Raw genomic sequence first — 13,599 nt, forward strand, 5'->3', positions numbered from 1 at the left:
GAGGCAACTCTCATCAAATAATAATTTTCCCCCTTTTTAGCAACTGCAACAATCCTAAAAATTCCAATTATTATCTTTGTGTTACAAGACTAGTCAGAACAATGGAAAAATAAGCAAAAATCCCCATTATCTTTTTTTTTTTTGTTGCTATTGAGACATTAAAGTGAAAAAAAATTTATTTGCTATGAGGCATTTTGGATTCTTAGCGAGAGATCACTATTCCAGGTGTAATATGAGGTGAAAAATAAAGCCTCAGGAAGTTAAAAGGTCTGCCCCATACAAACCTGTTTAACAAGTGTGGATAATCTGATGAACTTCCATGAGATTGCTGCTGGTTTTCTTCCCTAATGAAAACAAAACCTGAAGCAGCCCCATCCTCAACTAGTTTGCAAAGCACAGCACGGATAATGATTGTACAAAAAGGAAACTGCAGCAAGCATCTTGCCTTTTATGATGGTAATGATGGTATTTGAATGTGGAAAACATTCATTCTGATAGAGAGATCACATTGTATTTGCTTTTGTCTAATGATTAGACTCCCCTTTGTTACTTGCAGTTCAGGTAATGCACACATGCCCACGTATTGCTTATGGGTCTGCCTCCCTTCTTTGGTGTTTTGCCTTCACAGCAGAGTGGAATGAAGAATTACAAGACAGGTGAAAATCTCCGAGCTGAGGCAACTACATCTGGACCTTGAAATGCCTGTACAGGTGTCAGTCTACCACAGGAGCTCTTGCTATTGTCAAAACTTTCTGTTTTTATTCAGACCTCCCCAGAGGACATGACAAATTTCAGCTGATGAAATTGAAGACAGTTCGTGTCTCTTTGCTTTCTATTGAGTGGCACAACAGCCGCTTGCAAGTATGTAATTTTCAAATTTAAAACCAATCGATTGGACCCTTTATTCCACCTACAACTGCAGTTGTTGAATGAACGAGGAAGAAAGGACTACTTTGTAACAACTATTTCTCACTTCTTTATATCCATCTTTCAGTCAGTACTCACCAAACAAGAATAGGAGTCATTCAATCTGTGATCCAAGGTCTGTCTCTGAAGCAGTCTAAAGAGGGAAGCATGGTCAAATTTGCAGGGATTAGCAGAAATAAACTCATCCATGCCATGTTTCTGGCCACGGTCTGTATCTGTTATACAAAGGAAAAAATGTGCAGAACCATACATGTGAGTGTGTGCTCAGACCTACAAACACCAGTGTATGCATGGCATATAAGTCTCAATATCTAAGCTTTCTTGAAAGTATCTCAAAGAAATAACTCATTTACAGAGGAATGCTTGCAGGTGAATTATTACAGAATCTTGATCTTTTAATCTGAAAATATCATAACTGAATTATTTTTCTATCAATCATACCAATTTATGGAGTGTAACAGTGGAAAAAAAAATTGCTACCCACTGACAGATAAACCAAAATTTAGAAAGGCTGCCAGAAAACACAACACAGTACATGAAAAAAAGTATTAAAGCATTGTTTTCTAGTGGGCTCTGAAAATGTTTCAATGTAAAAACAATGTTATGAGTAGAAAGGAAAAATATTCTGTAATTCCTGGTTTAGTATAGCTCTCCGTCTAATTTTAGCAAAATAACCACAAAATATTAAAAAAAAGGAAAAGAAAGAGAAAAAACCGAAAAGAACCCCAAACAGGTTTATGCATTTATTTCTTCAGAAAAGAAAGAGCATCTTTACTGCAGTTCAAAGTACCACTTAATAGAAATATTCATCATGGCTTGAAGCCTACTTCTCAAATGGCAAACTGGAGCAGAAATGAACACACTGGCTTGAGCTAGGTCATTTCCAGCCTTCTTTTTGTACTCAGCTTTTAATGAGACGAACCTTAATGTAGTAATGGCAAAGAGCTCCTTCAAGCTTCCAGCAAAGTGTACTGAAAAAGGGAGCAGCATTTTTGTGTAAATACATTGAGAAAGCATACCATCCCAAATGGCACTTCAATCAAAGGCCCAAATTTATTGTTCTTCACAGATTGCATTTTTCAACGCCTTTAAACCCCGCGGGTTTATCAAAAGAGAAGCTCTAGTGATTGCTTTCATTAATGTTATGTTTTGTCAAAGTCTTCAATGTGAATTATCTATCTAGTATGGACAGAAAAAGCCTTACAGTGCCCAAAAGGACTAGTTACGTATTAGCACATTAGCTGTCTTGGATTCTATAGACTGTACCAGGGTGAACAGTCCTATCAACTTAAAAATTGACTTCCCCTTTCAATAGGGTCTTAGCTCTTTGTTCCTTTAAATTCAAACCTAGGTCTTTTTATATTCGTTACCAGAAAAGTATAGATCTAAGTGTATCCTAAATGCAATTTTGAAAACCTGCATAGCAGAAATCTAAAATTTCTAAAGAAAGGAGACAAAAGTTTATTGATTAAACCCAATTATAGAGTCAGGTTCATAATAAAACTCAATATTGATCTGTGGGCATGATGCTAACATAATCAGTCACATTTAGAAATTTAGCCCCAGATCATATTGATCCATGTCAAGTCCAACTTTCAGCTGTATTTGTGGATGGGAGAATTATTTAATTCAAGCTGAAGGATCTGCAACATCAAATCCTAGAAAGATGCAGAAACTAATTCGTATCACTTGGCTTTGCATTGTCAAAGCAAGAGTCACATCCATGTGACAGATTTCACCAAGGTGGATGTAGCAAATAAACAGTATGACAATATGTCGATGGTGTAAGGTATGAGACCATCACCCCAGACAAGCAGCAGCATGTATTTTAAATGCTTGAAATATCTGTAGCATATGTGATTACACAGATTAGCAATATTTCAATGAGCATTAGACCAGCCTATCACTAATGACAAATCTAGCTCATATTTTTGACATAGGTACAACAAATGCTCTCTCTTAATTAGTGCAATTTAACTTCATTTAAACACATTAATTCAAAGATAAACAACACATCAACACAACTACACTACCAAAAGTACTGAAGAACATATGAAGTTATCTGTAGCTTCCAACATGTTCAAACCCAGATAAAACTCTTTTCAAATCCATTATATTTATTGTGAATGATTTCAGCATTTCTTATAAATTTTCCTTCTTATATCAGGTTTATCATATACTATAAACATTTTTCATAGTAAGACATATGACAGAAAAGAAGTTGTACTAATATTTCTTTTTGCCATCACTTAGAAATTATACAGAGCTGAATCATTCTTAAAATAACCTTTTGTTTTTTTCTCTGGTTAACCACATCAATATATTAAAAAAATTCCCCTTTTTAAGAGAGAAGGTGTAAGTACTGAAAAGTAATTTAAGCATTTTGAAATCAGGAGATCGGATGTTGCAAATGAAACAGATCCAGCACACTGATACAGTATCCAGATGATCATAATGAGTAATGTGACCTATTGAACACAATACAGCTTGTGAAAGCAGAATTTGCTATTACATAATTTGGGCAAAATAAGGAAAAGTATTGATTTAAAAGTATAAATATTTGCTAGGTTTAATTCTAAAAGAAAGATCCATGACTGATCATCTTTTTGAGTGAATCAAGTAGTACAAATAACATTGCCAAACAGTCACAGAAGATCTGTTATCAAATATATTTAAGCAACAGAAAAACAACTAAAATTACCTTTGCCAGCTGTAGGAAAGCAGGAAATAACAGAAAAATAGATCTAGAGTAATACATTACATTTTTGTTTATTGCTAGGATGTACAAACAAGATAACTGGCAAACATTTTGAAACAAAAAGGAAATAAAACAAATTTAAGAATTTGAGCAAGTATCATGAGCAATTCATAAATGGTATATGACTGTGACTAAAAAATTACTCAAGACTTTACTTTAAAAATTGTTAGTAATTACTTTTTTAAAATTCTTACATAAATGAACTTTAGATGTCCTGTTCAAACAGCAAGCAAATGCAAAAGTCATATAAGGAGCTATATTGTCACAAAGAAAAAAATACGAATTCATTTTTTACTACAGTTTCTCAATCTTGGAAAATATTGGGAAGATATCTGGGGAGAGCATTGAAGCAGTAATATTTTTCTTGCTTTTTCACAATTATTTTTTCTTCCTTCTTAATCAAATTTGTTGCCATGCTTTCCATGTTGCCTTTAAAAATCAAAATCATTGGCTACTATTTCTATGTTGCACTGCCTGTTTCAAGTTGTATATTTCATTCTTTGGAAACTATCCTTTTTAGGGCAAATAAATATATTTTCAAGTAATGTTAAAAACTAACAAAAGCTATTACAGAAGTTTTAGCACATCCTTTGGGTGCTCTTTTAGACAAAGATACTCATTAGGGCAGAAAGCATTCTAAGTATGCCTTGTGCCATCTTTGCAAGAAACTTTAAATTTTAGTCCAGCTGCAAAGGCTTTAAAATCATCACATCCTCAGTGACTCAGATCATGCAGAGTTGAGTGAATTAAGACTACCAAGATTTTCATGTTTATGGCACGCTCTCAAGTGGTTCTAGCATCCCTGCACAACATCTCTGCCTCGTTCCAGCCTAGAAGCAAATACACATTTCTTGCACCATCTGCTCTCTGCTAGGGTGAGCTACAGGTACTGACCTTGCTGAGTGACCTACTCCTTTTTGTGCCTCTCAGTGACACCCCTCCTTGATTTTAAGCGTCGCAAAAGCAATTTGAACCAGCTCAGGCAAGCAGGAAAGAAGAGAAGGTAGAGGCAAGCAATCTAGTATTGTAGGGATTAAAAAGATTTAAAGACTAAGACTGGTAGGGTAAGAACTATGACTCTGTTCCAGAAGGGGCTGGAACTGGTTGGAAAAGACAGTGGTAAGACATGCATTACATTCCTTCAAGTGCCACTCCAGACAGATGGTGACAGCTTGCACTGGGAACATTTTGACTCCTGATCATTGACCAGGACTCCAAAGTACTACACAGGCCAAAGAGACAATCTGTGACCCCAGAACTTTATAATTTAGGTATCAGGCCATGAAATAACTTCTGCAGAGAAAGTGGCAGAGAATGAGAAAGCAGCTGGCCCGTATGGTCTGACTGCTGGGCTGGGGATACCACACTGACTGATTGCCAGCATTTTGTTGAAGGGCAGATTTGAAGAGGATTGTGGATAGTTTTACATGCTCCTGACTAGTACAGAAGAGAGAACACAGGTGACTTACTCGTTGCCTAAGGTGGTGGAGGCTGGTGTAAACATTTTCTTTCTAAAAGGGAGACAGGGATGGCTGGAGGCAAGCAAGAAATGGACATAACAGGAATGGGGAAGCATGCAGAGAGGATGGAGTTACTAAAAGGGTATGGTGGACATAAAGCTGCAAAACCTGCCGAGAAAACTATGTCAAATAAAAAAATATATTTGACTTGTTTGTTTCTAAAGATGTAATGAATTGCAAGAGATTGCCTCTTCCAATTCTTTACCCCTCTGAACTCATGATGGTGTAGGTTGAGAATGATGTTTGGCTTTGTATTTCTTCATTAAGACCTGACAATCCCCTCATGTGCTGCTTTTAACTCCTGGGTTATGAACAAGTTATTAGCAGCGCTAAGCACTCCAGCAGCCTTTTCAACTGTATGAATGTATCTCCTAATACATTGCTCATTAAAAAGGGATCACTTTTCTGAACCTTTATGTGATTCAAATTAATCTGTTTTTCATTTGTGCTTTCCCTGAAACATTAATGTCCTTGGGAAACTTCTGGCAATTCTACAGTCATGCATCCTTAAAGATTCTATTCTTTCATTCAACATGCTTATGCAGAACAGCGCATCTGAAGGTCAGTCTCCTTTTCTTGATCATTGCTGACATTAGCCAATCTTCACTTTTGTTTTGGAGTCACCAAATACCTCAACACTGCAATACCAAGTTACTTAGAGATGAAAAAATTGACTAGTATACATTTTAGAAGTTGTACAAGTACAACAGTAGTTTGATTCTGTTAAATACCACTTTCAGATATTTTTCTAGCGACCAAGAAAATTTCAGGATGAAAGAAGATTTTCTTCTAAGCACAATATAGAAAAATATTGAAAGATTTCTCCTCAAGTTGATTTTTTTTTTTTTACATCCTGCAGTTTAAAGATATTTCACTTTCTCCAAGTTATTGAAAATTCTTTTGGAACATTTTGTCAGGGTGAATTGATTTTTCATCTTAGAGGATAAAGAAAATGGGGACAGACTTTTGAGGTTTGAATGCTATAACTGACATTTGTTTCGCAAAACCCAAGCTGGTTTTCTGCTTCTGTACATGGAGATGTCATTGCATGATATACTGCAGAAACTAAAACAATGTGATCTCCTATTGGCTGGAAATGCTTAAATTGTGCATCAATAGGAAACTAAAGATCATAAAAATAGTAACTGAGAAATCATCTGTTCAAAACTGTATTTCCTGATACTAAAACTGTGCCATAGAAGCAAAGAAAAAAATGGAAATTAATTTCATTTAATACATATGCCGGCTCTCAAGTACGTGCTGTTATATCTTGATTAAAATAAAAGACACTTAGCTTCAGGTAAACATTTTTCCAGGGGAAAAGAAAATGAACTTCTTGTGAAATTGAATCTATTTAAATGTGACAAAAGTTCAGCTATAGAGTCTCTTCTTAGGAGTAAAACTATGCCTCAAGAAATTCAGCACAGCATATATTTAAAGGAAGAAGGACTCTTAGAAAATTATTTAAGGTTATATCTAAAAACCCCAGTTCCTGAAGTTATTTAAAAACTGATTAATTTGATTTTGCCCATTTCTACCTCAAGGATAAGGGATGAAATAAAAAATTTCCTCATGTAGAGAGTACTGGGATATTACAGAAATCAGTCAAACAATGATTATAAATATCACATTAAATTAATTTCCACAAGTTACTCTACTGTAAAAAAAATTAAGAATTATTATAAGTTATTAATTATTTTGTGAATTATTACAAAATATCAACATTGAAGTGTATTATACCCAAAAGAAAATAATAATTTAAACATGGAATTTCGCTTTATATACAGTTCAGTCATACTAGTTTTTGTAAGTAGATACATAAGCATGACAGAAAAATACATCATATTCTTGGAGCTTGCCTTAAAACATCTTTAAAATAATCCTTACTTTTTTCTGTGGTTTCCACCTAAGAACTGTAGTACCTCTAAGATAATGTCTAAAATAACATCAAGATGCGACAATATTGCTGTTTAATTCTTTAACACTATCAGTAATTTTATCTTTGAAAGCACAGTTTCAGTATATACAAATTTGTGATTGCTTTCTGCACTTTTTTCACTGCCCCATGGTCAGAGTTTTCTAGTTGCTTTCACTTCCAGGTAAGCACTGTGTCCAAAAGCAGGAGCAGGTCCTTGGCTACTGCTGCCAGTGGTCACTTCTCTTGTACTTTCGAATTGATGCCCATGGATCAGGGACATTAGGCAGGAACACGGTGATCCCACCACTGAGCACAAATCCAGGGAGCTGGCAGGAGGTGAGCAGAAGCACTTCTCGCCTGTTGCGCCACCTTTGCTTTTGCAATGTTGCATCCATCCTACTCCTCCTTAATGGCCCCATAATGAAAGATTACCTCACAAAGTGTTTCAGATTATTGCCCTTCCAAATTGCTTCAGACGAAAAACAGATTTCAGTGGTTTTGTGAGATTAAACTTTTTTCAATGATCTTGACACTGGAAAGCTCAATGACATTGAGAGCTCCTCAGGATTTTACATAAATATTACTAAGTTTAACAAGCACATTTTACTGTTTTCTAAAAGCAAACTGATATAAGAGTAGAGGATGAATAGAAGTTCATGAGACTGAGTGATAGAAGACTGAGGGAAGAGAATGGGTTTGGATCAACCTGCTACAGACTTCAGACACTAAACCAAGTTTAGTCTAAAACATATGTCTCCCTTCTATCACTATCCATGTACGGTTATGTGATAATAAAGAAGGATAATTGTATAATAATCATATGATATTCCAGAAATTTGATGGCTACTACAAAAGGTCATTGAATTGCATTCAGCCTCTGTAACAACATAAAACAATGAGCTTCCTTTGTGCAGATATCTACATGACAGTATACTTTCAAAGACATAATCTGAAGATTTAAAATATCTACCTCAATTTCTCTGAAACCATTCTTTCCTCAAAGAAAGGTGATGAAAATTCAAACCTGAATAATTTAAAGAATTTTTTATATGTAATTTAATATTACAGTATGTGCCAAAAAAATCCAGGAGCCCATCTATTGCCTTTCAACTCACGATGTACTGCAATGCCTACATAGCAATTTTTTGGTAACTAATATGTACAATGCATGATAAAGCTGATCTAAATCTACAAAAATTGTGAGAATAGATTGACACTTTTCTATTCAACACTACACTGGCTGGCTAATGAAAAATATAATGCAAACCAAACACCGTCTCCATGGTAATATATGGGTCAGTTGTAAGGAATATGAAGCTAATTGCTGTATTTTCATGGATTATAATAAAAATAATGACCTGCAAGTCAGGATTTCCCTTGTTGTTAATAATAATCTGAGTTAAAGAGCTTCTGGCTAACAATGAACTGCTAGACGCATTTGCCTAGTGAATAAGTTCTGCTTAATTAAACTTCATTGAGGGAACTGCTACATATTTTACCAGCAAAAAACCAAAACCAAAGCCACAAAAGAAAAGAAAAGCCAACTTACAAAGTGGAGATACATCTGTGTTGGCATTGCCTCCCTTAAGGTTCATCTTCTGAGCTTGACTTGCAGGAACAGGCTTGTAGGATTGACCTGTGGCTCTGTACATGGCTTGAACCCAGAGTATTCTATCCTGCTCATCATCACTGGCAAATATCACAGTATCGCCCTCTTTAACAGCATTGAAAAACATCCGACCACCCTGGAGACCTGAAGCAGTAAATAAGAAGGTAATCTTGATAAATACAAGTTACTTCTCAATCACCATCAATGTTTATTACATTACTGGCTTTACTCAGAGTATGTGTGTGTATGGAGGGGTGTGCTAAAACATTTTATAGGTACTTATAGACCTAGAAATAAGATAAATCTAGAGCTATAAGGATCAAATGGTAATACATAGAAGTAACATAAGTAAAATAAATATAGAAATCGCATGAGAAAATATTTACATTACTCCACTTTAAATTCAGCTCCAAGTTATTTCTTAATAATCTTCTCTCTGCCATATGCTATTTTGCTTTTTTTTAAACATATTCTCCTTCCTGGTCATATTTTATTAGCTGGAAATCCCTGTCAACTTTATCTCTTATTGAACAGAGACAACTCCATATCCTTTATCAGTGCTGCTCTTCCTTAGCCCTTTTTCTCATTCCAGTGTTTTTCTTTCTGAGAGCATGTAAGGAGAACAGGACACAACAGTCAACATGGCTGTGCTGGGGATTTCTTTATGACAGAATTGTTTCAGTTTTCCAAATGCCTTCTGAGCATATTTTGCCTTCTCAATTATTCTGAACATTGACACAACATTTTCAAAGATAAATCTTTAATGTCTCAGAAGTCTCCTAATTCCATAACCGTCCACTGCATAGGCAGAATTGTTTTTCTCCGCATCTGATTTCCCTCTTCCATTTTAATATTACCTTGTGGAGATTTTTCTGTTATGTCAAAATTGATTTTTGATTACTATGAGTAACTTTTCTTTTACAGGCATTGTCATAATTTGTCTTCTTTTCTAAATTATTTATGAATATACTTCACAGTATACTGCCACAGGCCACCACCATCAAAAAGAGAAAAGGGAAGACTAATTAGAATTCACAATTTTCTCCATGTATTATATGTGATCTTACAATGTTTCAGGAAACTTTTGTGTAAAGTTTATTTTTCATTAGTCTTACAACAAACTTATTTCTAAAAGCATGATTTTTCACATCAGAATGTCCTAGAGGAGTAATTGCCAAAGAATCTTGGGATTTTTCTCTGTTAAAGAAACTTGGGAGTGTTTGCTGCTAGATCAAAAGGAGCAAATTGAAACAGCTTTTTTACACAAATACATTGTGCTACTTCAAAATAATGAAAAGTACCTGTGTGGGGAGCTGTGTAATCCACAGTGTATCCTTCCAGTTGCATCAGTTCCTGAGGCTCAGACTTCTTTTCTCTGTAACTGCACATTGCAAATGTGTATTGGCTAACCTGAATAAGAAAGGACTTCTTAATTAATGAATTGCATTTCAGAACTGTACAAGAAATGTAACATGGTTTAAATTAGCTTTCATTTGCACTTAATAAATAAATCCACTTTTTTTTTCCCCTTTCCCAGAAGCATGTACAGTGTAAAATTTTTCCTCCTTTATTTCCCCTTTCTGCCAAAATGAAGGAAAAAAAGCTCTAAAACAAATAACCCACAAACACACATCTCTGCACTTTCCTGAAATAAATTTTGGGCAGGGGCTTTATGAAAAAATGAAGGGAAGCCATTTAGATTCTGGTGGTGAAAACACTTAGTATTGCGGTACTGACCAAATTACTCAGTATACTGTAAGAGGAAAAAAAACTATATTCCAAGAAGCTGAGAAAACAAGAACTTTTATGTATAAAAGTACTGTTTGCAGAACGAGTGGCACAATTACCATGAAACTGGAAAAAGGAACATATACTCCAGCCAATTCTAGCTAATGATGGCAAGTATCAGAACCTTCAGTTTGATTTTACAGTCTAATTTCTTTTGCATCTGTGTTCTCACCCAGCCCTGTGCTGCTTGGCTCACTAGACAAGGTACCGTGTAGGCCAAGCTGCTTGCAGCTGGCATGGACAACATCAGTCACCTGTCATCAAGTACAATTATCAAAAAACTTATGAAGCAATAAGAAGAGAATCTGTGACCAGGTGGTTTTTGACTCTGTAGACAGAATAGAAAATTATAAGGATAGGTGAGGAAAAGCTGACTGGAAAGATAAGGAATGATAAAGAAAGAAATGTAATATCTGTGAAGAGAAAAGCAATCACTGGAAGAAAAAAGGAGGTGTTCCCAGTTTTACATGAAGAGCTGGGAGGATTATAGAAGATGACCAGAAGAAAGACCACATCAATCTGTGAACACTTGAAACTAAAGGGAACTGAATGTATATGCACCTCTGAAACTCTCATCTCCAAGGACTGTAGGATACCTGCCCAACAGACTTGTTTTAAACTACCTGTAAAATAATGCTACAATTTTCAGACAGGTAAGGAGCTCATCTGATATACAGTGGATCATTTTTATTTTGACTGCTGATTGCTCAGCTAGATTATCTTAATTTATTGGTTTAGCTACAACTTCAGGAATGATCCTTTTTGAAGTAAAAATTGGACAGCTCATTTCAGCTTATTTCATATATTTGCTGGTGCTGTATCCTTTACTCTTTCTAAAAGACTGATGCTTTTTGAAAATAAGAATGGAATGTGTGATTATTATCTGGGTAATGCTCTAAAAATATTTCATTATTTTATGCATTGGGCCTTTTTGAAACAGAACTATGCTATCTATGTGTGTGCAGTGCATGGTGACTGAACATCCCTGGCACAGCCTGTACAAGCAAAAGGAACAGGTGTAACAACTCTCTGTAAAATGGCCATCGGGTCTCCAATGCCAAATTGGTATCTCCAGACCCATAGCAGGAGTCTACAGGGGAGAGAAACTAAACATAGCTCTTCTAGTTTTAATTATTTCTTTAGGTAAGCAAAGACAGTTTTACAAGGATAGGAATTTGAGAGACACTGTCAGGCAACTGAGCGTCAGCTTTCCACATCAGATTTGGTACATTTGTTTAAATGGGTACACCAAGACCACCTTAAATATACATAAACACAAAGGAAAATCTAGTCTACACCAAAATTCAGATTTTCAGGGCTGTTCAGAAAATCCTTTTCAGGATTTTTTCAGAAAGGGACTACTACAAGCAGCCAGTCCATCCTCCAGCATGATAGGCACAGCAGAATTGCACCTCACTATTTGTGCATTGAGCCCACAATTTTGCTTTCATTCATAGAATATTTTAGAAAACTACCATACTTTGGTTTAAATATTTTAAGATATCCCGGGCTGACAGAGCAGGGCCTTGCAGACAGGGTCCAGCTGGAAGCAGGACAACCAGCCCCAGCCCCAGCCCTGGGCACAGGCCAAGGATGGATGTGGGGAACTGGAGACCAGCTCTGCTGTGGCATTTGTGGGGCTGGGATGACGGCCCCAGGAGGCTGAAATGGGAGTCTGGGCTGTGGGCAGAGACAGCCAGGGCTGGTGGTCTCCTTTGGGAGGGGACCCTGACATGGGGCTCATCCCTAAGCTATGCCCTTTGCTCCAGGCCTGGCAGCAGCATCACCTCTGTCACTGCTTGGTACTTCCCTGCTTATTGTCCCACAACCATATTTGTCCTCATGGACAAGCATGGAGGAAGATGTTGGCTGGTCACACAACTCTAAATCCTTTGCAATTAGCATTATGTTTAATGAGAGCATCCTCCTTTTCTTTTCTCTGTAAACTGAATCTACAATTTTAATTTTTGCTACTTGGCACTGTAGTAAACGATTTTCAATTTATTCCATTTGGTTGAATGAAATAACCTGGCAAGACCCACATTCATCTCTCACATTTTCATGTCAACAATTCCACATAACCACGCTGTATAGGCAATCTGAGCCATCAAAAGGGAAACTTGTAAACACTAATCATGGAAATGCATAGGATGCCCATATTTTTCAGATTTCTTCAGCCACTGAAAGTTTTTGAAGAAAAACTTGTGTAAGATCTGAGCTATGTATCTTTATTCATTTTTAAACTTACCACTATAACAAGACAGACATTATAATGCTGCTGATTTTATTTTATTGAACATATTGCAAATGTGTTCTCTTATTTTAAAGGAACAATCAATCACAATCTGTCACTTCATCTTTTTGTTGAAAATGAGACAATTTGAAATTTCTTCACTAAAGAAACAGACAGAAAAAATTCAAGAAATTTTTTTTGGGGAAAAAAGCCTCAACAAAACAAAGAAATACAGAACTTGCCTCATTTATTTATACTTGAAATCTCTTAAACCCTTTTCCTTATGGTCATCAGTGGCTGCTCTCAGTTACTACAAAAAGAATCACCAGCACAGTCTGAAATAACACTTTTAAATATAGATCTATGACTGGATTTAAGAGTACTATTAGTAGTAAATAGAGCTGTAATCAGCTTTGCCTAAGAATTGAGCAAATTAGCATAAATACTTCATATATAATGAGTACTCAAAAGTCAGGACTATGTACAACACATTCTCAGACAAAAACAGAGTCAGTTTGTCCTCTTGAATGGTAATCTTGACAGAATAAAAGGCAATCCCCTTCCTACAACTGCATTTACTTGAATTTTGTCCAGATTTTCCAGATGTTTAAACACGTATCAGCTGTTCTGTTTTGTAACAAGGGGGAAACCCAACAACCTATGCATTTATGACAGAGAGGTACAGAAGTGTGATAGCGACTTTTGAGGAATGTCACTAAGGGATGTCCCCCGGGGCACACAGCCTCTGTTCAGTGTGCTGGGAGGAGGTGTCACTGCACACCTGGCTCTCTGGGGTCTGCTGCAGGCCAGCACTGGGCTGCCCACTCCAGGGTTCAGCAGCAAGAA

The 13,599-nt window shown here is 36.2% G+C and overlaps 1 protein-coding gene across 1 annotated transcript in view; it reads right to left on the reverse strand.

Annotated features, from left to right (window-relative positions):
- Nucleotides 1-13,599, reverse strand: part of CADPS2 (calcium dependent secretion activator 2) — a 284,280-nt gene that overhangs the window by 93,053 nt on the left and 177,628 nt on the right. The window contains exons 10-12 of the mRNA XM_058022230.1: nt 10,034-10,142; nt 8,673-8,876; nt 1,006-1,142 (exon numbers count right to left, since the gene is read on the reverse strand). Of these exons, the coding sequence (XP_057878213.1) occupies nt 1,006-1,142; nt 8,673-8,876; nt 10,034-10,142 (450 nt within the window). The remainder of the gene's footprint in view (nt 1-1,005; nt 1,143-8,672; nt 8,877-10,033; nt 10,143-13,599) is intronic.

The sequence above is a fragment of the Melospiza georgiana genome, chromosome 4 (assembly GCF_028018845.1).
Source record: "Melospiza georgiana isolate bMelGeo1 chromosome 4, bMelGeo1.pri, whole genome shotgun sequence".
NCBI lineage: Eukaryota > Metazoa > Chordata > Aves > Passeriformes > Passerellidae > Melospiza > Melospiza georgiana.